The 25,285-nt window shown below is 37.7% G+C and overlaps 1 protein-coding gene across 5 annotated transcripts in view; it reads right to left on the bottom strand.

The window, feature by feature from the left end:
• Marchf7 (membrane associated ring-CH-type finger 7) overlaps positions 1 to 25,285 on the bottom strand; it is a 44,411-nt gene that overhangs the window by 3,082 nt on the left and 16,044 nt on the right. For 2 of the 5 annotated variants that reach the window (XM_052723276.1, XM_052723273.1), the window contains exons 2-9: positions 16,309 to 16,473; positions 15,488 to 15,683; positions 13,089 to 13,256; positions 10,240 to 11,338; positions 8,431 to 8,600; positions 4,829 to 4,938; positions 2,235 to 2,348; positions 754 to 802 (exon numbers count right to left, since the gene is read on the bottom strand). In XM_052723276.1, the coding sequence (XP_052579236.1) occupies positions 754 to 802; positions 2,235 to 2,348; positions 4,829 to 4,938; positions 8,431 to 8,600; positions 10,240 to 11,338; positions 13,089 to 13,256; positions 15,488 to 15,683; positions 16,309 to 16,461 (2,059 nt within the window). In that variant the 5' untranslated portion in view covers positions 16,462 to 16,473. Of the gene's footprint in view, positions 1 to 753; positions 803 to 2,234; positions 2,349 to 4,828; positions 4,939 to 8,430; positions 8,601 to 10,239; positions 11,339 to 13,088; positions 13,257 to 15,487; positions 15,684 to 16,308; positions 16,474 to 19,844; positions 20,115 to 22,225; positions 22,334 to 25,285 lie in introns of all 5 variants that reach the window. The other 3 variants (XM_052723275.1, XM_052723274.1, XM_052723277.1) reach the window with 3 other exon arrangements.

The following is a 25,285-nucleotide window of genomic DNA, read 5'->3' as shown; positions in this document are numbered from 1 at the left end:
TAATACATTACAGAACAGCAGGATGTGGAAATGCCCGTAAGATCTGGCATTAGGTGTCTTCGCCTATGACAAAGTGACCCTAAGAAATCTGAGCTGTTGTGTATTAAAGGTCCACAAAGAATTGTCTATAAGTAAACAAAGAACAAACAAAGCCCTTTTGTTACAGGCTCAAGCCTCTCTTATTTGCCTGGAACCAAACACAAGCCTAAAGAAAACCTTTCATGATCTGAATAAAAGGCAATTTTTTTTCATGTATTAAAAAATAAAAAGCCTGCCGGGCGGTGGTGGCGCACGCCTTTAATCCCAGCACTCGGGAGGCAGAGCCAGGCGAATCTCTGTGAGTTCGAGGCCAGCCTGGGCTACCAAGTGAGTCCCAGGAAAGGCGCAAAGCTACTCAGAGAAACCCTGTCTCGAAAAACCAAAAAAAAAAAAAAAAAAAAAGCCTTAACAGACAGGATTTAGTAGTTAATTTTATGTTTTCCTTTAATCACAAATAGTAAAATTTGTGAATTACTGAAAATATTAGTGATTAAAATTACCTCCTTCCACACATTAAACAATAACTTTAAAAAAATACATTTAAAAAACGAGAGTCTACCATCTAACCCATAGTATCCAAGTCAGTAACTGCGGTAGTATTAGGCCTATAACCAAAACTCAATTTGGTAGAAAAGAGTACATTTAGGTTTTGTTCTGTGGGTTTAATTTGCAAAAGTAAATTCAACAAGTCTGGGGAGGGGAAATTCCACCTACTTTCGAGATCTTCCATATGTGCCTGAAGAGTTCTTGCAAGGTTAATAAACTAGAAACAATGCAGAAAGAAATACAGTAGTTTAAATGTTGCAAATGGATCTAAAGAGAATCACTACAGGAGATTTATTTCTACTTAAAAAGTCAAACACCATTTTAATCCTTTAAACAGGGGTCTTTCTTCCCCAACAACAAAAATTATAACATTAAGGGTATTATGTTACATGTCTCATATAATCAGTTTTAATCATGGGGAGACCACTATCATGAAATTGGGAGCAGATATAATCAAATAATTGTATCCAATAATACTGTCTTCCTAATACATTTAAGAAAAATTATGAAATTAAGTGGGGAGACAAGAACTAATGTTTGCCTGCCTAAACTTGATAGCGATAGAGTTGTATATAACTCAGTGCTCGGAAAATAAAATATTGAGAACAGCCTCTACTGTATTCTTACGATTAATATTTTTTTTAAAAGAAAAGCCTTACTTATATGCTTAATATGGTTTCTTCAGTCACGAGAGTTAACACACCATTTTACAAATCATTTTATGGCATTAACTCCAGAGAGGGGCATATGACTTCTGAAATACTTAAAAATTAACAGAAAACTTAAGAGCATTCATAATTATGGTACATAAGTTTTCTTTATTCTTAGTACAAGTAATTATTAATTGGGTCACTTAAATATCTATATAATGAAGAAGCACAATAGTAACTTAGGAGCAACATGTATTTTGAATTATACTTTTTATCATTTTAAGATGAAAACACCTTAAATAACATGAACTCTTAAGTATTATATACTTAAAATTTAAAAAAAAAAAGGTTACCTTTACATATATTTTATTGTATTATGAACACATTTCAAGATAGAAAGTGTTCAGAATGTTGCAGTAAGACAGTGGTATACAAAATGACCAAAGCAACGGACTGTAATTGTCTTCTGATTCACAGAGACAAAGGGCATTGATTAATTACAAATACCTCACAAAAAGCTAGCTTAAAATTAAACATTATTTATAGCAACTAGTTCCTTCCTTAGTTGGTAATATTATTAGTTCAAGGGTAACCCTTTAAGGGATAACATCAAATCGTTAATCTTCCATATTCTTTTGGACTCTGGAACTCAATTTTATGTTTCTAAGATGTAACGCTAAGGGCTTTCTTTCCATAAATTAAAAATAACACATTTTTCTTGGCATTTCCAATTCTGATCGTGCTTCTCCCTGAAATATTTCACTTGCAAGAGCTGCAAAAATCACTTATTTCTCAAAATAACCTATGACATAATTAGGGTATTTGTTGTAGCAGACAGCACTTTCCATTAAATACAGACTATTTTTATTGTTAGCAAACGTTTAAACGGGCTCCTGCAAAGGAATTGGGATATGAACACATACATCAATTGGCTTTCCAAGACCAACTCTTGCGGTATCGCACCCGCCTCCCTCTTTCCCCAATACCAATGCTACTTACTCGGACACGAGTGCTTGGTTCAATTGTATTTCCCATCATATCAGAAAAGCTTTGTTCACACAAGTGCAGTAAGACCACTAAGTAGAGACCAGAGCTGATAAACTCGTACTCAGCCTTAAATGGGGAAGCAAAGAAAAGAAAGAGAATGAAAACTAGAATTGTGACTGACAGTCACTGTTAGCTGGTAAACTAAAGGAAGCGGATTCAGACACAGCTCCTAGAAAGGTGTACAGTCAACTATTAAAATATAAGGCTGACTTACACGGGTGTTATCTTTCCTCAGTCTAGCTCCCTTTATCATTTATATCAAAGTTTACTTTTTAAATCATTTGGTGAGATTTTGGTTTTCTATAAAGCTCCTAATAGATTTCCTTTTACAAACAACTAATAATTATATCAGTCTACTTTAAAATAAGTTAGTTTCATTTAACCTAAATCTGTAATGGGCACTACAATTTATACCAAATGTGATATACTAGTATTTCTTGGTTTTTTTTTTTTTTAATCCCGTTATTTTAAAGCAAACACACACAGATATTAGCACGCTTTTTTGGTCACGCTGGGAATGGAAGACTCAAATACTAAACAGTTTCAAACTGTTGTGAGTATGTTCCTTCTCCTTTATCTTTTTCCCTTCTTGCTGTTTTGGTGGTCCTAGGGAATGAACTCAGGGTCCCAAGAATACCAGACTAACATTGTACCAATATAAACATAGCTCTGAACACAAATTAGGATACAGAGATTAAAAACCCAATCTGTCCCTTTAATTTTTACAGTGAAAAGGTCAATTTTACCTACTTTGGATAATAAACATATCGGAAATTAAGAACTGCATGCTAATATTAATTTTAGAAACTGTTCATCCACATTCTACTTATCATTAAAAATCTGGAATAAAATCTTTACATGCTTAATCATTTTGACATTATTTTACTGAAAAGTAAATCATGTATCTGGGAAAATCATTATTTTTTACTTTACATGATTATACCAGGTATGGTGGCATACATCTTTAATCCCAGCACTTGGGGGTATACAAGTGTGGGGAGGGAGGAGTAGAGACAGGCAGATCTAAGTTCAAGACTAGCCTGGTTAACATAACAAGTTCCAAGCCAGCCAGAGATATGCTATAAGACCCTGTCTCAAAACAAAACAATCTAACAACAAAAATTTACATGGTTATCACCGTGCAAAAGAAAAAAAAAGGAATAAAATTATATTAAACCAATCACTTAAAAATCAGGATAGCTCTAGTCACTAGAATCCATGACTTATATAAAATAAGATAAAGCTAAGACTATCATTATCATTGTCTTTACAATGACTATAACTAGTATCTTCTAACACTTCTCTATAATGAAAGAATGCAGGTCATTAATATGATTAAATAAAAATAAAAAAACCTTTTTAGTGAAAAAAATGTGACTTAATTTTAAGAGACAATGTACATCTAAAGGTAGCAAGAGAAAATAATTTTCTGACTTCTCTTAGTCTAGAGACAACAATACATTATATCTATGTCCTATAAGCCCTTGTTTGTTTTTTTTTGTTGTTTTTTGTTTTTTGTTTTTCGAGACAGGGTTTCTCTGTGTAGCTTTGCGCCTTTCCTGGTACTCACTTGGTAGCCTAGGCTGGCCTCGAACTCACAGAGATCCGCCTGGCTCTGCCTCCCGAGTGCTGGGATTAAAGGCGTGCGTCACCACCGCCCAGCAAGTCCATAGATTTTTATCAGACTTTCAAATAGTATCTGTTATTCTCACATTATGTTTTTAAAGATTTATTTTATGTGTATGTATGTAAATTTGTATGTGGGTATATGCATGTGTGTCTAAGTGTCCTCAGATGCCAGAGTTGTGAGCCATCCAACATGGATGCTGGGAACAGAACTCAGATCTTAAAAAACAAAACAAGAGGCTGGAGAGATGGCTCAGAGGTTAAGAGCACTGCTTGTTCTTCCAAAGGTCCTGAGTTCAATTCCCAGTAACCACATGGTGGCTCACAACCATCTGTAATGAGATCTGGTGCCCTCTTCTGGCCTGCAGGGATATGTTCAGGCAGAACTGTATACATAATAAATAAAGAAATCTTTAAAATAAAAAAATTAGCTAAATTAAAAAAAAAAAAAAAAACCTTATTGCCAAGTGGTGGCGGCACATGCCTTTAATCCCAGTACTCGGGAGGCAGAGGTCTATAGAGTGGGTTCCCAGACAGCCAGGGCTACACAGAGAAACCCTGTGTTGAAAAACAAAACAAAACAAAACAAAACAACCTTATATTGTATGATTTCATCAACATGAATTATCCCAAGCTGGTAAATGTATAAAATACAACGCACTGCCAGGTAGTGGTGATGCCTACTTTGGACCCAATTTCCTAAACTTCTATTAATTTTTAGGCTCACTTATAAAGTCTGACAGTTTATCTTGGTCTTTTATTTAAAGGGAAAATTTTTATGAAATAATAAACTCTTATCATATGAATTATGATAAGAATATTACTAAGGTAGATTTTCTGACCATGACTTAATCTGTTCTTCAAGAGCTGTCCTTTAAGCACACAACAGACACTTACCAAATTAGGCAAAATATACTAACTTGTTCATTTGCATGAGCTCTATGTAGTTCATGAATATCAAAATCCTCCAGGTTAAGTTGCAACTTCTCTTTACAGAGTTCGCAGGTGGTTACAGCTTCTAATGAAGAACCTGACAAAAATCAAATAGTAAATAGTAAAGCTTTTCTGTCCTAAGCTCAAGGTTTAACATACTGGAGTAGACAAGCATGAAAGATGAGATTATAATATTGCAATAAACAAATAATGTATACAAAATTAATGATGTACAATGATAAATGTGCATGTCATGCTGTGTGTTGTAACATTCATGCCTTCACCCATCATTTGGATACCTTTTTTTAATCCTACACACTCATACATCCTATAATTATGAGATGCAGACAATGAGGCAAAGGAATGTCACCTGTACTTCCTCCTTCCTCCTGAAGTACACTGACATGTTACAAAAGCAATGTTTAATCACATAGCATCTTAAACACTAGTTACATACTTGGGTCAGTATTTTTGGTATCACAGCATACATATGTAGACCTTGTATGTGATCTAAGCAATGTGCCTACCCTGCTGCCTCCAAGAGGAAAAAAGAGATCCGCCTTTGTCCAGATAAAAGCAGCTCATTTCAGCAATTACTAGAATTAAGTCCTCATATATTTTAAAACATTGCCCAACCCAAGATATGCTAATAAAGAAGACGTAAATGGTGCAACCAGGATTCCCAACAACAGGCTGAAAGCTATCAGGGATTGGGAAGAGGACGAAGCATAGAGTTACAGCTTACTCACTACAAACTTTATGTTTTGAAAGTTAACCACTGAAAATTACATACTTAATTTTCTCACACATGATATTTTTGTCACAATTTTTTTGGGAAAAAAAAAAACAAAAAACACTTTTTTCTGTCACACCCAATACTTGATTTCTACAAGGCTGGTGGTAGCTCCACTTTAGTAGGCATTCATGCCTAACTATGAATGTAGGCCCTTCCACTATTTGGGGATTATTAGATAACAGCTACCAATTGAAAACTTTCCTCAAATAAGCTTTATGAGTAGCAGTGAACAGGTTTAAATTCAACTCCACTTACATTCTTTGAGTGAACTTGCACCAATCTCCAACCAAAGACTTTGGAGATTGAGAAGAGTAAGAGTATCATCAAACTCTTTTATAAAAAGGTAGTCTAGAGGAGAGTGTATGCAAGGGGACATGATAAAGAAACTGCCAACATCACCACTCCATTGTTAGTGGGGAGGTTTTTATTGTTTTTATTGAGTCAAGAGAGAAAAGAGCCAGAGGCATGTAGAGGAACCGAAAGCAGAGAAATAAAGAAGTAGACTGGACATGGCCAGCAGACTGAAAATGGCCATCTGTCTCCAAGAGGAGAGAAGAGTAGGGGACAGAGCACAGAGAAAGCATAGTAGAGCAGGGGGAAAGCCTTGCCATTGTGAAGAGAGTATGAACTCTGGGGAGGTGAGAAACCGGCATGCTAGAGTAGAGGCTTTGAGATGCGTAACAGTATTTGTGACACTGAAGGAGCCTGAAGACTAGCATGTGCTTTGATGGGCAACCACAAGTATATATATGTTAATGGAGAGCCACATATTCCTTCTTTCAGAGGTAAGGGAAATGACTCCTTTTGGCAGGTGGGAACTGGTTTCCCAAGTTGCTGAGGAAGGTTAGCTTTTATCAGCCAGAAATCCTTCATAGTCTAGGTGAGCTCATTTCTGGATACATGGACTGCCTTTTGGAATTTGGGAAATTGGGAGTTTCCTTGGACCTAATAGAAAGAAAAAGTACCAAGCTGAGAAACTGTATTGATTATTTGCCTGAGCTGTATGTGAAATCAGTTTATTTTCCTCAAATTGTCACAGACTTTAGTTAATATGACAATGGTCCCATAAGAATATAATGGACCTGAAAAATTCCTACTCTCCAAAATTTTTTAACACCATACTTTTACTCGCCTTCTGATTAAGTCCCACAATCGAAATTATCTTACACATTTCTAACATTACTCATTATTTACCTAGCAAATAAGCCAAGCTCAATGTATTCCAATCCACATCCAAGAATCAGTAAACCACTTTCTTAAAAATGCATGTGTTTCATTTCAATAATTTCGGCAGTGCTGAGTATTAAACACAGGACCTAACAAATGAGAGGCAAGTACTCTTGCCACTAAACCGTCTCCCCCAGGTCTAAAATCATTTTATGGAACCGTTTATACAACAGGTCATGCATCTTTGACTGAAGCAGGAGACTGATCCACACTCATTTCCACACTGGCTTCTGGACAGGAAATGGCTCTTCTGTCCAACTTGTGCTCTATCTTCTGCTCCTTTTCATGGATTTCTCTCCTCCAACCCAACAGCTTCTCAAAAACATGTCTGAATATTTTCCTACCTCAAAATAAAAATGTTTCCACACTCCATATAATACTCTAATTTGCTACCTTTGTTTATTGGGAAAAGAGCCTATGAGGTAGTATCTCCCTTTAACATACATATTTATCAATCTTGTCATTTCAGTGTATGTGATACATGCTCATGTGTGTGCACATGGGAGCCAGAGGCTGACACTGGGTGTCTTTCTCTATTACTCTCTACCTTCATTTTGAGACCATAGTCTGTTACTGAACCTGAAACTCTCCAATTTAGCTGGACTGGCTGGCCAGAGAGCTCCTGGGATCTCCCTAACTCCAGTGCTATGACTGGCCATGCTTTTCCATGGGGGCTAGGGGATCTGAACGCAGGTCCTCAAGTTGGCACAGCAAGCGCTTTATCCTGCTCAGCCACATCTCTAGCCCATTTCACAGATCATCATCTTAAAATCCTTCAATTCTTAGCAATGCTGAGTTTATCATACCCACTTTTACACAATTATTTTGGCTTACACAAAGTAAATTTTTCTCAATTTCTTACCACCAGTCTAACTGGAGGACTGGTCTTATCCTAAAATCTATTCTCCAGAGCAGCCAATAAAAATAAGAACAATTCAATTTTGCCCCCTTCAGTGGCTTCCCATCATATTCAGATATAAATTTAAGCTATAGCCTCAATCTTTAAGTCTTGCATGAGCTAGCCTCTACTACTCTCTTTTATCCCAACTGCATCAACCAAAACTTTACCCAACTATTAATTAAATACCAGCCATACCATACACCACTCAGTTTCCAAATATACCTAAGTCTTTCTTATTAGCTGCTCTGCTAAAATGTTCCTTTCCTTCTGAGCCAGTTTGGTATTATCAAGGTCTAAAATTAAATGGTGTTCCCTAAGAAAGGTGCTCTCTTAATGACAATATGACTACACCAGGTGCTTTGTATGCCTGTTTACTGTGCTCTAAAACCCATTTCTGGAACTGAACCTGACTCTCCAATCAGCACACCCAAAAGAATTCCCTGACACCCTGCTAAATGACACAGGCAATAAAACTTTCTCAAAATACATAGCTGCTAAATGGTGAGTGTGCTCGACTCAAAGGACTGTATATGCCATAATCACTGGTTAAATCCTAAGTATATAGAGTATATAAGGACGTGTAACTTTAATAATAAATTAGGAAAAAAATATGTATATCTCTTGGGAAAAGATATGAAAACAAAGTATCTAAGAGTGAATCTTACCAGAATTAATTTTGGCCTGTAACCACTTTTTCATACACTCTTGATGGACATACTGTAGACTCCCTGTGCATTTGCATGGCTCTATCAGTAAATTAGATGATGACGCAGCTGCCATCTGACAAATTCTACATAAGTCTCCTTCTTCTTCTTCAGAGTCCTCTAACAGGAGGCTAAAAAAGAATGCACAGATTTCAGAGATATTCTGATCCGTCCTAGATGGACATTTTCATCATACAGAATTTCAGTCTTTCATTTCTACTCGTACTGAGTACCAAAAAGCAAATGGTAAGAGTAGAGCAACACTAGTAACCTCTGAGAGTTTATGTTACTACGAATAAAAACTGTCACAGTAAATAAGACCAGCCATGCTGTAACTCAGCTTCAAATGCTTTAACTTTTGTCTTTGGTAACACACCTTTTTCACAGTCACTAAGATTTTAATTACTGACGTCTTCTAGATTACTTTAAGTACAATAGTATTAAGAGTAACATACATATCATTTTGGCCGTTTTGTCAACTGCAAAAGAATTTAAAAACTACTTCAATGAATTAAGTACATACTGACTTGTAGTTTCTCATTTACAAGTTATCAAAACTGACAAATTCTTTTTATTCACTGAATCAAAATTTTAAAAATAGATTTAAAAATTCTCCATCACTCTACTTTCAACAGTCTTACTAAATCATTTTGGTATCTATAAAGGAAGGCTTTTAAAACATGCAACATTTTCTATTATCCTTTGTCCTCCATTTAACAGGCTAACATGTACCATTTCTATGTGAATTCACTTTATAACAGGTCAAGTTTTCCGTTCACCTTTGTATTTTGTGAGTTCCTGACAGCACATCAAAAGCACTCAATAAACTGAGTACTGAATGATGAACTGCTACTGAACTACAACCTGGACAGTAGGAGTGGGTCTAACAAGACATTTACAGAGACACACAGACATAAGGCGACTTTCTGCCCTAGCTAAGTCAGAAACACGATATTAAGCACAAACATTCTGAAAAGTGGAACATTTTGTTTTGTATTTAACATTCTTCCCTTCATAGTTTCAATTACTTTTTACTAAGTAGATCCAATTTTTCTATGTTTATTAATTTAACTAGTCTTAAAATTCTCATCTATAAGGCAAAATACAACAAACACACATACTACAAACTCTCAAAATAAATGCCCTTTTACAACTACATAACTAGGAGCTGGTGTAGTAATACATGTCTGTAATACAAGTACACGAGAGACAGCGGCAAGTAAACAATCTCTATCAGTTCCAGGCCAACCAGGGTACTTAGTGAGATCCTGTCTCAAAAACAAAACTAAACCTACCTAACCAGATAGACTAGCACAGAATTGTAGACCAGTCAAGACCAATAAATAAATGCTATTTTTGAAGGTAAGAAATCTAAGTTACTACATACTTCAGATAACTTACAATCAGAGGAAATTGCTATAATGAACAAGTATTAAAGCTAGTATTACTAGGGAAGACTAAAGTTTAAAATCAGGAAAATAGTCCACGGTAAACTATATCAAACTATATCTTAAAAAAAAAAAAGGAAAATTAAGAAATACAAAATTAAGTGGTAAACCAATTAGTCTAATACAGATTGGCAATGCATTATCATTGGATTCCTCTTCCCAATTAAATTCCATTTAGCAGTAGTCCAACCATAGAACAAAGAAATTTGTGTGTATGGAGATAAGACACAGTAACACCATATAAGGTTAAGGAAGAAACCTCAGATAATGAGAGCTAATCTGACCTAGCTTTATAATGTACAATAAATATTCAAATATTTACCTTTCTTTTATTTTCTGCAGTTTTTCTGGGTCTCTTGAAGGTGCACTTTTAGTTTTATCACTTTTCCCATCAGCTGCATTCCAGCCAGAAGGAATAATATCTACAGTGATCATGACATTGTCGGCCAGATTACTTCCGAGTGCCGGTGGGACTGCGAACCGGAACAAGGAACCAGGAAGAATCCCTGCTATTCCAGTACTTCTTCCACCCGGAGGCAAATCTGGTGTGGAGGCACCTGCAGAAGCACTGCTTGATGCTCCAGATGCTTGTGGTCTGTTGGCAGCAGCCCCAAGGGGATCACTCTGTGCTTCAAGGTGAACTACTTCATTTGAGTCTCTTCTAAAAATATGAGATCTAGGCGGAACATCGGACACAGATATTCTTGAAGATTCATCTCTTCCCTCTCGCCTCCTTCTGGAGAACAAAGGTGTGCATCTATTTCTAAGTGAGGAAGATAACCATGGACCTGTACTTCTACCTTCTGATTCTTGATGAAAATTTTCTGCATCTGGTACAGAGCTATGATTTTGGCTAAGAGATGACAAACCCCATCTTCGCCTAAGAAATCTAAATCCCTGAGAAGCTTCAGATGCCCTGCCATCATTGACTTCAGAAGATGATGCTCCATTACTCCGAGACTGTGAAGTCAAGGTTCTTGGAGAAATATAATTTTCAGAACTCAATGATCTTGTATTCAAGGAATCCTGACTAGATCTTCGTGAAAAAAAAGTTGATGACATGCTAGAAGCTATCCGTGACAGCAATCTCCTAGTAGTACGCCTACCTTCATTGTCAGAAGATTCTTGAAATGGTCTCCGAGAGGAACCAAGCCTTTCTGAATTGCTTAGAACTGGGGTTTCATCTCTACTTGAAAGATACGAAAATGTGGGATGTGAACTGTTTCGAAAAGATTCTGATTGTCTTGGAGAAAAATGTGATCTGAAAGAATTTCTGCTAGAGTCCCTAGAACTCGGTACTGTCTGATGTTCAGAAGGCAATTGGTGATTGGTGGATGATGAATTCAACTGTAAAGTGCTCACTGAATTCTCTTTTGGTCTTGCTCCCTGTGAATATGAAGAAGGAACTCTTTCTTGAACATCTATTTTTGAAAGAAGGGAAGGTAACCAATTAAGAAATAATTTAATCGTTATTAAATGTACATTTATTGACTACTGCCAAATTGAAAGACTAGGTTTAAAATGAATACTGCTATCTTATAATTAACGGCTAAACTATTACAGGAGAAAAATTATTTCTGAAGTACTCCCAAGTAAAGTCAACACTACAAATTCAAAACAAGGTATGAAAGCTTATAAGAATAAGCTACTGAGGCAAGTTTAACGAGAAACTGATACAACGGACAACTCTCAAAAACTGATACAGAACTTTAGCCCAAAAGTACAGTGCAATGATTAAAAAAAGCAAAACCATCCCAGGGACACAGTTTTGGAGATTCTTCTTATTCTATTCAATAAATACAAAAATTATTTTATGTAAATGTTATTATTGCCCATGTAATTTGATAATATTCCTTGCTAACAGGTAAGAATTTCTATACTTTTGGTTACTCATCAGACACATCTTAGCCCTTTAATATTGGCTTGGAACTGTGAGTCAATAGAGGCCTCTGCTATCTGCATTTTCGAAAGTGGGGCAGGAAAGGAGGAACAGCCCAGCACTCGGGTGGCACAGGGAGGGGGATCACAGAGTTCCAGGCTTGTCTAGGTTAGTGTGGCCTTGCCTCAAGGTCAACAAGATAAACATACAATCCTTTAACTGGTTGCTTCAATCTGAGTGGGGAAAAGAAACACTACTTTTGTTTTGTGAAAAATATTCCCTATATACCTTGTGTAATACGTGTATTTATTATTGTGCTAATATAAGGAGACCAATGAAAGGATAAACTATAACAGGTTAAATCTATTCTTGTCCTGGGGGTTGGAGATTTAGCTCAGTGATAGAGCGCTTGCCTAGCAAGCACAAGGCCCTGGGTTCGGTCCTCAGCTCCAAAGGGGAGTAAAAAAATCTATTCCTGTCCTGTAATTTGATTAAAATAACTACAAACCCCACTTCTGCATGACTTTTGTTAACTCTGATCAGCATTCTTTTCCTTTAGTTACTTAATGTGATTGTTTCTGAAAAGCTTAAGTCTACATACAGAGACAAAAACTGTACATTTGAAAATTAATCAAAACAATCATACAGTTCCACATAATTCTTAAAATAGCTAATTTGGAGGCTAGAAAGACGGCTCAGCAGTTAAGAGCACTAGTTTTATCAGAGGTCTTAGATTCCATTCCCGCACTCACATGGTGGCTCACAGCCATTTATAACTTAAATCTAGAGGATCAGTCCCTTTCTTCTGGCGTTCCTGGGCACCAGGCATACAAGTAGAGCATAGACATACATGTGGCAAATACAGCCATATCCATAAAATAATTGTTAAAAATGGTGCTGTAAACATATATAGTTATTCCATAATTCAGTTAGAAGTACACATTAAAACTGTTATAGACAAGTCATACTGTAGTATGGAAAAATTATCTAGTAGTACTTTATTAACATACTTGTTTTTCATGTATAAAAATTTTAAAAAAGAGAATCTGAATACTCAAGAACATGTTTTAAGTTTTTTTATATTTGTTAAAGTAAAACAAGATACTAAAAAATTAGTTCTGATATCTCCATTAATAAATTCAAATTACTTCATTTCCTCCACTGTATTCTTATGAATGACACAGATCATTTTTGGTTGTGAGCCTAGCCTTTAACGGTTGAGCCATCTCTCCAGCCCGACACAGATCATTTGTACTAACACATAAGCGATATTTAAAGTATTTTATACATACATGATGAAGTTGTGAAGTCACCACTTCGGTGATTATAATCCATAAGATTGCTAATGGAGGAATCTGTTCTCCTCTCCAAATCTCTCCTTTCTCTCATCAAGTCTGTTCCAAATGAACCAAGTACCATTGAAGAAGATCTGGGAACCTGACTATGCCTCCAAGAAGAATCTTAAAATAATGGGAGAAGTTTTATTTCAGAGAAGGTTTTCAAGGTTTCTGAGGTTCATAAATCTTTAGCAATACAGTGAAGATAACTGTATCATTATAGCTATCCCCAGTTACATAGCTATAATCACAAGCCAAGTTTAACAAAAGCAAAATCACTTACTAATGAACTAATAATCATCTCCAAATTATCTTTCTGCCCAAACATTCTTCTTTTTTGGTACTGAGGACTAAACCCAAGACCTCAGATATGGTAAATCTATGTATGTTAAACAAATCCTTAACACTGTTAATCTATCCTCATACATAAGCTAAATGTCTTAGATATTCTCTATTACACCGTAACATTATGTCAAAATGATTATAGGTCAAAAATGAAAATTTGCCAAAGACACAGAACACTTCATAAAAAGTCAAAGTGATGTTAGAAAATCACCCAACCAAAACCAAAGCCAGGCATGGTGGCTTTAATCCTAGCATTAGGAGGCAGAGACAGAATCAGGCAAGCAGATTTCTGTGAATTCAAGGCCAGCATGATATACACAGTGAATCCTGGGCCAGGGCTATAAAATGAGACCTGGATCTCAAAACAAATAAAAATTAAAACCAAAGCTATTTTTATATGGTAATTCAGTTATAGAATAAATTACAATTTTAGCAGGAAAAGAAGTTCTTTTCCCCATGTGAGGAATTGGACTTACTTAAATGCTTGCATATTCTAAGCAGCCTCAGAAATAGTTTCACAGACATATTTCATTAGGTGTTTATACTAAGAATTAATGTATTTTTGCAATGATACTCCAAATTTTATTTGATATGATTTCCCTAAAAAGTAAACTAAAATTAATTCTCAAACCTATTTTGTTTCTTGCTTTTGAATTTTTTCCCCCTGTTTTTTGAGACAGGGTTTCTATATAACACAGGCCTGGCTGTCATGGATGCAGCTTTGTAGCCCAGGCTGGCCTGGAGCTCAGAGATCCACCTGCCTCTGCCTCCCCAAGTGCTGGGATTAAAGGCGTGTGCCACCACACCTGGCTTTCTTCCTATCCTAGAAATAGCCCAGTGAGTTTAATGTTACACTTTCACATAGCTAACAGAACAAATTGTTTCTACAAAGCAATGTGCTCTTAGCCATCTCACTACTTTTAGTGACCTTCAGAAGTGCTGTGTCTTTCCCTTGGAGTTCTAGCAAAACTAAAAGGAATCGCTTACACTAACTTAGTTGGTAATGTACAAGCATTTTATTTCTCATATTATCACAAGTTTTGTCTCCTTTTACAACTTTAGGGACAGTTTCAGTAAGGAGGAAATCTGCTTTCCTAACAAAGATTTTTTTTTGATCAACACAAATACATAAACCTAGGTATAAAATATAAGGAGGCTCAGAGCTTTATGGATAAAGCATGTAAATCCCATGGTGGTTAACTAAAGTGTTCAATGCCATTCTTACATACTTAAGTAGAGCTCTTAATTTCCAACTTTTTTTTAAAACTAAGAGTTTTGACATTTTCTGAAAAGTATCATATACTATGTTTATCAGTTGAAAAAACACATGAGGAAATGTTTATCAGATGTGGCCTTTGTAGTATCACTTTAAAAACCTCTCTTATATGGGGGCTGGAGAGATGGCTCAGAGGTTAAGAGCACTGACTGCTCTTCCAGAGGTCCTGAGTTCAATTCCCAGCAACCACATGGTGGCTCACAACCATCCGTAATGAGATCTGGTGCCCTCTTCTGGCCTGCAGACATACATGCTGTATACATAATAAATAAATAAATCTTTAAAAAAAAAAAAAAACAAAACCTCTCTCATAATAACCAACAGAAGACTCATGACTTTCACCAATTTGAACTACATACTAATACATACTAACGTTAGAGCCAAGCATGGTGGCACATGCCTTTAATACACACACTCTGTAAATTTTGGGCCAGGCAAAGCTACATAATGAGACTGTCTCCAAAACAAACAAACCAAGCAGCTATTCGACCTAATTAAAACCTACTAGCATGCTCTGTGTTTCAAAGCAAAAAGGCCAAATGAAGAGGCAACTCATTTTTACCACCAACTTAAGGTGGTAAAACTTTTTTTTTGAGAAACTACTGCATTTCCAAATCCACTATCATATACAAACTATTTTATTAAAACAATTAAGAATCTCAGAGGGGGGAAAAAGACTTCAGTCCCAAATATTGATAAAGTGACTTTTACCAGAAACTGAGTAACTTCTTACCTGAGACTGTATTTAAACCACCTCCAATATTTCTCCCAGCTGAGGTAGATGTACAATTTGTACAAGAAAGTTTAGGTCTCTTTGAATCATGATCCCGTTGCTGGTTTTGTGATCTTGACCGTGCTCCCTGAGTTATCTCAGATTCACTATACCATGTAGACTGAAATGGTGATGCAGATGCTGATGCTGATGTAGACTATAAAAAGATTAAGGAATAACTGCTGTTTAAAAATTACTCAATTTCATAGAAAATACTAATATTCAAATAATCATGCTAAGGGCTGTTGGAATGTAGCTTCCTAAATGGCAGGTGATTTGGAGGTAGTGGGAAGGTTGTGCTGGGTTAACCGACCCATGGTTTCTCAGATGCTAGGTACACACTACTACTGAAAGAAACCTTGAGACAGACTTATTACTCAATCAACATTAAAAGCAAAAGTATTCACCACCTGTATTGTTATTTCATCCACTGCTTTGCACATATATAGACAGATTAATAAGTATTCTGACTGGAAGAAGCATTTATCCACAGATAAAGCCATCCACCCACACGTACCACTTCAGCTAAAATTTATTTTAATTAATATTTATTTTCAAATGCAAAGTTTTCTAATTTTAGAAAGCATTTTATATAAGACCATACTTTCTTGTCCACAATTCTGAAGCTCCCAAATTTTGAAAATCATTAGCTATTTTATTTTGTTTCTATTTTAATAATTTAAGATTACAGGATGCCTCGGGTGCAGCTTTTTTTTAAATCTAATGAATGTACCCACAGCATTTTGAATTTGACTGTACATATATTCAAGTTAAAATACTACCTGATATTCAGAATCCAGTCTAAAGGAAGAGTCTCTAGAATGATAGGAATCATTTAAACTAGTTCCTCTGTTTCCAGACACCATCCTAGCACTTAAAGAGCCGGAGGGTTGAACAGAAATTCTTCTTGGAATCCTGGAAGGTTTAGACTCCATGCTTAAGGTTTCCTGTGAAATGCAAATCTGTGTTAATTTTATTTGGGAACACATGCAAGCACTTGCCCCCCCCCCCCACATACAACAACAATTTATTCTGGAATGGTCATTTAGTTTGAGACACAATTCAGGTCTCATTAATAAAAAAGCAGCCATTCCACAACTGGCACTGGCGGGCCCAGCTTACCAGGGAAAGGTGCTAGCCTTGCAAGCCTGAGAGCAGAGTTCCATCTCCAGAACCCATACAGAGCAAGGCAGAAACAAGAACCCCATTCACCAAAGCCTATCCCAGAGTAAACAATTCATCTGGGAAACAGATGAATTCCTGCCTCAACAAGGAGGGAGGAAAGAACTGACTCCAGAAAACTGTCCTCTGCCCTCTGCATATGCACATACAAAATAAATTTTAAAAATGAAAAACAATCAAATAGTCAACTATTTGCAACAACATTAAACTGTGAAACCCTCACCACGCTTCTCCTTAAAGGCAGAGAATGTATAGCAACATCCAATCAAGGTTTCCTACTGCCCACCTGACAGACATGGAAAGACGTTCTACAAATACACAGATCAACCTTGCAATGCCTGAACTTTTTCCCCATATACATTTATCCTTTACTCTTGGGCCATCCTTCTTCTTTTTTTTTTTTTTTTTTTTTTTTTTGGTTTTTCGAGACAGGGTTTCTCTGTGTAGCTTTGCGCCTGTCCTGGAACTCACTTGGTAGCCCAGGCTGGCCTCGAACTCACAGAGATCCGCCTGGCTCTGCCTCCCGAGTGCTGGGATTAAAGGAGTGCGCCACCACCGCCCGGCCAGGGCCATCCTTCTTAATGTATACACCTCTTAGACTATTTTCACACCCTTTAACAAATATACTCTCATAACCCTTTTATATGTCTGGGAAGCCTATACATTCCTTATCAAATTTCTGCCCATCAGATTAAATCATCTTTATTCTGTGTAATTCCACTTTTCATATATTTTTCTTAAGACATCACAGACTTGTTACTTGCTTACCACTTTATTTTTTCCCTTTCTCAACAATGCAATTTCTTTAGGTCAGGACTATTTCAAGTACTTCTAAATCACTGCCTAGGATATGTAAATGTACTGGCAGGAATACTACGGACAGTCCCTGTAACCCTCCTTTTGGCTATCAGACTGTTAAAGACAAGAGACCTAAGGAACTGGAATGTCTCGAAAAAGGCCTGCATGTCTCCCCCAGATTTCACACAGTTCTGACATGTTTTTACCTGGAAGGAGAGGCTGGATTTGAAACAATGATTGGTCATAGATTCTAAGGACCACAGTTTCATCATGACTACTTAGTTATCTCTAAAGCTCAAGGCTGGAGAGATGGGTCAGCAGTTAAGAATGCTTGACGCTTGCTCTTGTAAAAGACCAGAGATCCCAGCACCCACAAAAGATGGCTCACAACCACCTTTAACTCTAGTTCCAGGGTATCCATCCCCCTCCTCTTCTGGCCTCCATGGGCAACTGCACAACAAACATATAAATAATAAAGAAATGAACCTATACCTTGTGGCAGGATACTGGGGATGGAGAGAGAGAGAGAGAGAGAGAGAGAGAGAGAGAGAGAGAGAGAGAGAGAGAGAGAGAGAATGAATATATGTATGTATGTATGTATGCATGTGTCCCTTCTTTGTTTCTATTACTTCTCTGTGTAATTGGTCTGTTGAGGTCAGGTAGCTGAGCCTAGCTTATTAGGGCTGTCCAGGCTCTGACCTGAAAAATATTAGAAACAGGTTCTCAAAACATACAAGAAAAATCTTAACCAGACAATAAATATAAAACTGGATGTTACACACCCCCACACCTGCATCCTAGCGTTCTAGAGCCTGAAGCAGGAGAACCAGAGAGGCTAGCCTGAACTACACAGGGAAACCATGTCTCCAAAATGGGTGTTTTCCTTTTATTTACCACTGATATGATCTCTTAATTATAACATACATAAAAGCAATAGCTGCTATTTACCAAATACTGTGTGAGGGTAAGGGACTACTGATTATTCACTAGTCAACTACAAATCAATCCTGTGAGATAGGTACTTACTCTACTAGCCCCAATTTATAAGAAAACTTACTTAGACTATTGGAAAGGAATACTTTAAGTGAAAAGATCTACAAAATGTACAAACAAGAGATGGCACTAATTATATGGTGATTTAAGGAGGTGGCTCAGCTGGTAAGCACTTCCTGTGCAAGCATGAAAACCTAAGTTCAATCGCCAGCACTCACATAAAAGCAAGGCTTTGGAGAACACCTGCAATCCCAGCCTTTCCAAGGCTGACACAAAAAGCCTTAGTCTGCTGGCAGAAATCTCTAAACTCCAGGTTCAATAAGAGACTCAAAAATAAGGTGGCGTACTGTGGGGCGTTTACCCACCACCCCCACAGTTCCCCAGAGTTTTCTTGAGTGTGAGCAGCAGGAAATATTAGATAGAAGGATTTATTGCAGAGAATATCGCGGAGATAAACAGATAGAAAATAAAGAATAGCCTCGAGAGGGCCTGGAACCTTATTCAATGGGCCCGACTGTCTCTGCCCCAGGGTTTTTATAGAGACGCCAAGGGGTGGAGCAAAAGACCTCCTCCCCCAGCACAGCCAAGTGCAGACCATCTCAGACACCTGCACTCAGGCCCGTGGTCCTAATCATCCTCTATGCGGACCTGCTGGGTAAAGCCATGAGGAACCCGAAAATGGGCTCCCACAGCGTACAAGTGAGGAGGACACCTGATGTTGACCTCTGACCTCCACACACATGCCCTCCACACAGACACACACACACCCTACAAAACACTAGACACAGACACACACATACACACACTCCTAAGGAATTAAAGTATTAAATTTAGTTCATGTAAAATGTGGGACCAAGTGCTTTCCACTTTTATAGATTCATAATTAAATTTCTAAATTTTCTTCGCTGGCTAACACACAATAGTCATCATTAGCTCTATAGCTCTTTACCTATAAATGTATCACATTACACAAATTAATTTTGTCTGGTTCTAAGAGCACCCAAGACAACAGCCCCTCCCACTGAGATGACAATCTTCAAATTTTTTCTTTGCTCCTGTTTGCTCTTAATCTTAGATTGACTGTACACCACACCCCCTCCAAGGACTTCCCATTCCAAACTATGGGAGAAGGTCATGCCCGAAAGGTTGTTTTCCAGAAACACTGAGCAAAAAAAAAAAAAAAAAAAAAACTCAACATAAGTTACTTTAGTCAACATAGAAAGCTTGATCATTAACATCTTTATTTTTATTGGCCTGTAATTTGTGCTGACCTATGTGAAGATTAGAAGTATGTAGTCCAAATTCTAGAAGAACCCATTTTGCAAAGCTCAACTGAGGAACCCACCTGGTCTGATATCAAGAGATCATCTCGTGGAAAAAATCACCTAAAAGACTCCTTCAGAACTCAGGGTAAGATGGGCATTGAAGACAGATGCCAGCTATCTTCTAACAGTGCTGGGCTGTTGCTAATAAACGTGCTCAGTCACTGTCTCCATCAGAAGGTCTAGATCCTTGTATGATTCCAGCTTCCTCTGCTTCACATTTGTGAGACTCTCTCATGCTAGTTGCTCAGACAGCATGTCACTGTATAGGTGTACTTAATTACTTTCCCATTCTGTCAATGGAAATTAAATTGTCTCTTATTACCAACACCATTTAGACAAACATATTGCCTTTATAAATCAAAACCCTTGGGACTAGCAAGATGGCTCAAAGCCTTGCTACCAAGCCTGAGGATCAAGTCTAACCCCCTAGGACTCATACAGTGAAAGGAGAAGACTAACTCACACAAGCTGTCCTTGACACACACCTACATGCAATCATACAATTTAAGGGCTGGATACAGCTCAATGGTTAAGAGCATGTACTATTCTTAAAGAGGCTATGGATTCAGTTCACAACTACACCTCAACTCCAGCTCCGGAGGTATGCCTCTGGCTCTCCCAGTCACTTGCAGCACATACCATCCCTCAACAACGAAAACTACTGAAAATTCTTATTTTTTAAAAAGGTTAAAAACAACATTTTTACCCCTTGGGGTAGGGATCTATAAGCCTTCTGGAGACAGCCAAAGTCGGAAGACTACAAGGAGAATCAAGAGATAACAAAATAATCTCCCTATCTTTGCATTACCAAGTATTTTTAAGATCAAAACCTAATTTTTCCCTTCCTGAAAATTAGAATTCAGGCAAATATACAGAGTGATTTCACTACATAACTGATGTGCAGCTCAGAGTTAAGTATAATATTGCTTTACAAAACCATTCAAACTAAGTAACACAAATTGTCGAACTGACTTTCAGCATACCGTCTTGATAATTTATCAACTAACTTCTGTATTAACCACATCTTTCTACTTAAATTTACAACAAAGGAATTATTGAATTAATCTTTGTCTTAAAAGCACACTGGATATTGACATTAAAGGAAGAACAGAAGGCAGAGCTGGCTGAGCCCTGCCCAGTTACTCCATCTTGTTGTATAGAACAGTACTTCTTGGGTTATGCCTTTCCCCAAATGACTCCATTTTGTACAGAACAGTACTTCTCGGGTTATGCCTTTCTGTTGCTTGAATTTCTAATAGGTCTTATAATAAAAACCTGGAGCCAGATATTAGGGTAAATGTTGAAAGATAAGAGAGACAAAGGAACAAGCCGCTGCCACGTCTCACCTGTCAACTCCATGAATCCTCTGACTGAACATCTCTGAGTCCTCTGTTGAAAGGGGTCCAGCCGAAAAAGCTTTAGTTCCTGTCTCCTCACCGTTATATGCCTTTCTCCACCCAGCCGTATCATTTCCTGTCTCAACCTTCCTAGTGCGGGAGATTAAAAGCGTGTGACTCCCAAGTACTGGGATTAAAGGTGTGTGCCACCACTGCCTGGCTGGCTCTGTTTCTCTCCTAGACTGAATCAATCTCATGTAATCCAGGGTGGCTTTGAACTCACAGAGAACCAAAAGGATCTCTGCCTCCCAAGTGCTAGGATTAAAGGTGTGTGCCACCACCACTCAGCTCTATGTCTAATCTAGTGGCTGACTCTGTCCTCTGATCCTCAGGCAAGCTTTATTTGATACACAATATATCACACCACACCTTTCCCCAAGTGACTCCATCTTGTACAGAACAGTACTTCTTGGGTTATGCCTTACCCCAAGTTATTCCATTTTACAAAGCTGCTGTGTGTCCCTTTTGCTAGTCTACTTTGAGTATTAGATGCTAAGGTAAAAATAAACAGGTAACCTGTCTGGGCAGGCAGAAAACCATACTGGATACACAGAATTTATGGGAAGAATCCCTCCCCAGTCATACTGTACAACCATACATACTAACTTGTAGCTGGAGAGTTTCTCTCCAGCTCCCACCAAGCCCCGGCAGTCCCGTAGTCCACTTATAAAATAAACACAGAGACTATTATTTAAACTGTTTGGCCTAATGGCTCGGACTTCTAACTATCTAGTTCTTACATCTTAAATTAACCCATTTCTATTAATCTATAAGTTGCCACACGGCTTGTGGCTTACCGGCATCTTTACACACTGCTTGTCATGGTGGCGGCTGGCAGCGTCTCTTGACTCAGCCTTCCTGTTCCCAGAATTCTCTTCTCTGCTTGTCCCGCCTATACTTCCTGCCTGGCTGCTGACCAACCACCATTTTATTTATACAGAGGGATATCCACAGCACAAACTAATAACTTATTTATGTTAATAAAATTACTATTGTAAACTTACCAAATTAAATCAGGGAGGGACACATGGACATATCAAATCCTATCAGAACCACCACCAGGCATTTAGGTTTATCAAAAACATCAGTCCAATAAAAGAGGCAGCCCTGACCTGAAACATACAAAATGAAGGGTACCTAAGACCATGGCACAGCAGCAACACCAACTCGTTATCATGACCACTTGTGGTACACATCACTGGGATTCTTCTAAGCCCTAGGTTTCCCACCCCCACCCCAGTTTTTCAAGACAGGGTTTCTCTGTATGGCCCTGGCTGTCCTGGAACTTGCTCTGTGGACGAGGCTGACCACTGTCTCCCAAGTACTGGGATTAAAGGCATGTGCCACCATGCCCTGTTCTTATGTCTGCCCATGTCAAAGCTAAGCTAAACCTAGCCATGGGATCCTTGCCTAGACTGCACACTAACCCCTTACTTTATTATTTGCAGTGACTGCCATTAGTATCAGCCTATACCTTCGCTGTCATTACTGGCTACTTTAACCCTTTCTTGGTTTTTCTGTATGAACCATGTGATATAGGATCAGTGTTGACAGATATTACTAATTAAGACTCAATGTAATAAGGAACTTGTGAAATCAATGGTAGCCAGCAAAATAAAACCTAGGTAGCTTGTGAATTTGTTATTAAATAATTTTATTTATTTATTTATTTATTTATTTATTTTTATTTTTATTTTTTTTTTTTAAGGTTTTTCAAGACAGGGTTTCTCTGTGTAGCTTTGGAGCCTATTCTGGAACTCACTCTGTAGATCAAGCTGGCCTTGAACTCAAAAAGATTCGCCCGCCTGCCTCCCAAGTGCTGGGATTAAAGGCATGCGCCACCACCGCCTGGCTCATTAAATAAATTTTGACACCTGAAAGAACACAAACATGTCTGTTTCTGGCTATGACACAGCAAATATTAGATAGCTTGTAAGTCTGTAATAAATAAGAAAACAACATGTCATCAAGTATCATATTTTGCAACTAAGAATTTCCAGCAAATGAGAAATAAATAAGATTAAAAGCAATATCGGTTAAAGAAACCGTATCAGGAACTACTGTGAACAGGCTATCTTTAATAGTCCTTTTGTTCACCTCTCAAAACCCCATAAAGCAAGAGTAAATGAATCGAAGACTTAAGTCATTAAAAAAAAAAATTACAAAGGAACACTGAGGGGGATCTGAAGTAGGAGAGGTCCAGTAACTCAGCAGAGGATGGTGCTATAAGTGAAGGTACCCAGAAAGACGTAAGAACTCGAAACAAAGGATTTAACCTTATCATTACAGAACAAGAATCTATCCATACAACAAACCAAAAGAGAAAGAAAAAAGAGACATCCAAGTATAATACAATTTCTATGTAAACAGTAATGACAATTTCTCAAAAATAAAAACAGAATTATCATAGACCACCAAACCAAACCAACCTAACCGACTGAAAATAAGGATCCTGGAATATTTGTGCATCCCAATCACAGCAGTATTTGTCACAACAGAACTCAAATGTTATCAATAAATGAGTAACTGGATAAACAAAATATACATACAACTCATATCATCTAGCCTTAAAAAGGAAGGACGGCTAAGCAAGGTGGCAGAGCAGGTAAAGGCACTTGGTACCAAGCTGGACAATCTGAGCTGGATCTCTGGAAACTACATGGCTGAAAAGTCAACTGCCACAAACTGTTCTCTGACCTCCACACAATTATGCTGTGGCACATACACACCCAAGGGCATACACATCACCCACATACTAAAATAAACTGGGTGTGGTAGTGCACACCTTTAACCCCATTACTCATGAGGCAGAGGTAGGCAGACCTCTGTGAGTTCAAGGCCAGCCTGGTCTACACAGTGAGTTCCAGGACAGCCAGAGATACAGAGAAAGACCCCATTCTCAAAAATCCAAAAATAAAATAAATGTAGTATTTTAAAAAAAGGTTTAAGGGGCCATTCTGACCTGTGATAGAATATTAATCAGTCTTGAAGAAATTACACTTGGAGAATTAAGTCAGACACAAGTATTGTATGATTTTACTTACCTATTTAACATAGAATCATAAAGAAAAAACAAAAACAAAACCCAGAAGGGCAGTTACCAAGGGGAATCAAGATTTACTACTTGAAGTGTGTACAGCTTTAGTATTCCAAGATGAAAAGAACTTATACACCATATAAACTATATTTAATAAAATCAACTGTACAGTTAAGCACAATTAGGATGGTAAATTCTGTATGATGTCATTTTACTATAATAAAAAAATTGTGCGAGAGAAAAATGAAGCATGAGGCTGAAAAGTCCACTGAATTAAAAACCTCTATTTGGAGAGGGCTGGGGAGACGGATGAGTCAGTACAATGCTGAAATGAGCCACATGAGGACCTAGTACCTACACAAAAGGTAGTGTGATGGAGTGGGCTTTTAATCCCTGACCTGAGGAGTTGGACTAAGTCTGGCCAGCTAGCCTAGCCTGTATGCCAAGTCCCAAGTCCTGGTGATAGACTCTGTCTGTCTCTCATACAACACATACACGCACACATGCACGCACGCACGCACCAGGCAAGCAAACACGAAAAAACAAACAAGAAAGTACAATTCATGAGGAGTGATACCAGAGTTTAATCTCTGGCCTCCAAGTGCACCTGAACACACACGAACACTTAAACCCCTGTATTAGGAGAAACAAAATCTCATATTCTTGCCCAGCTCCCATTCCCTCAAAGACAGAATATTTAATCACTAGGTGTGGGTGAGGCACAGGTACTATCCATCCCCGATTACCATCATAATCATTTTCGCAACGAGATCAGTATGAGGAATTTTTTAAAATCTATATATATGCTATTGAGACACAGTCTCTTTTATGGTACCATTTCTCCGATGTTGTCAGGAGATTTACAATTTTCTATTCTTAAATCACTAAAAAACACAAGAACTCAGGACAGGAGAGAAGGCTTAACAGTTAAGAGGGCTGGCTGTTCTTGCAGAGGATCTGGGTTCCGTTCCCAGTACCCATATGATCATCTGCAGGCACACACATGGTGCACATATATACATAATGG

This window comes from Peromyscus californicus, unplaced genomic scaffold (assembly GCF_007827085.1).
Source record: "Peromyscus californicus insignis strain IS unplaced genomic scaffold, ASM782708v3 Scaffold_7__1_contigs__length_154581171, whole genome shotgun sequence".
NCBI classification, from domain to species: Eukaryota; Metazoa; Chordata; class Mammalia; order Rodentia; family Cricetidae; genus Peromyscus; species Peromyscus californicus.
The sequence above is the reverse complement of the archived record's forward strand: the minus strand, read 5'-3'. Positions and strand labels throughout refer to the sequence as shown.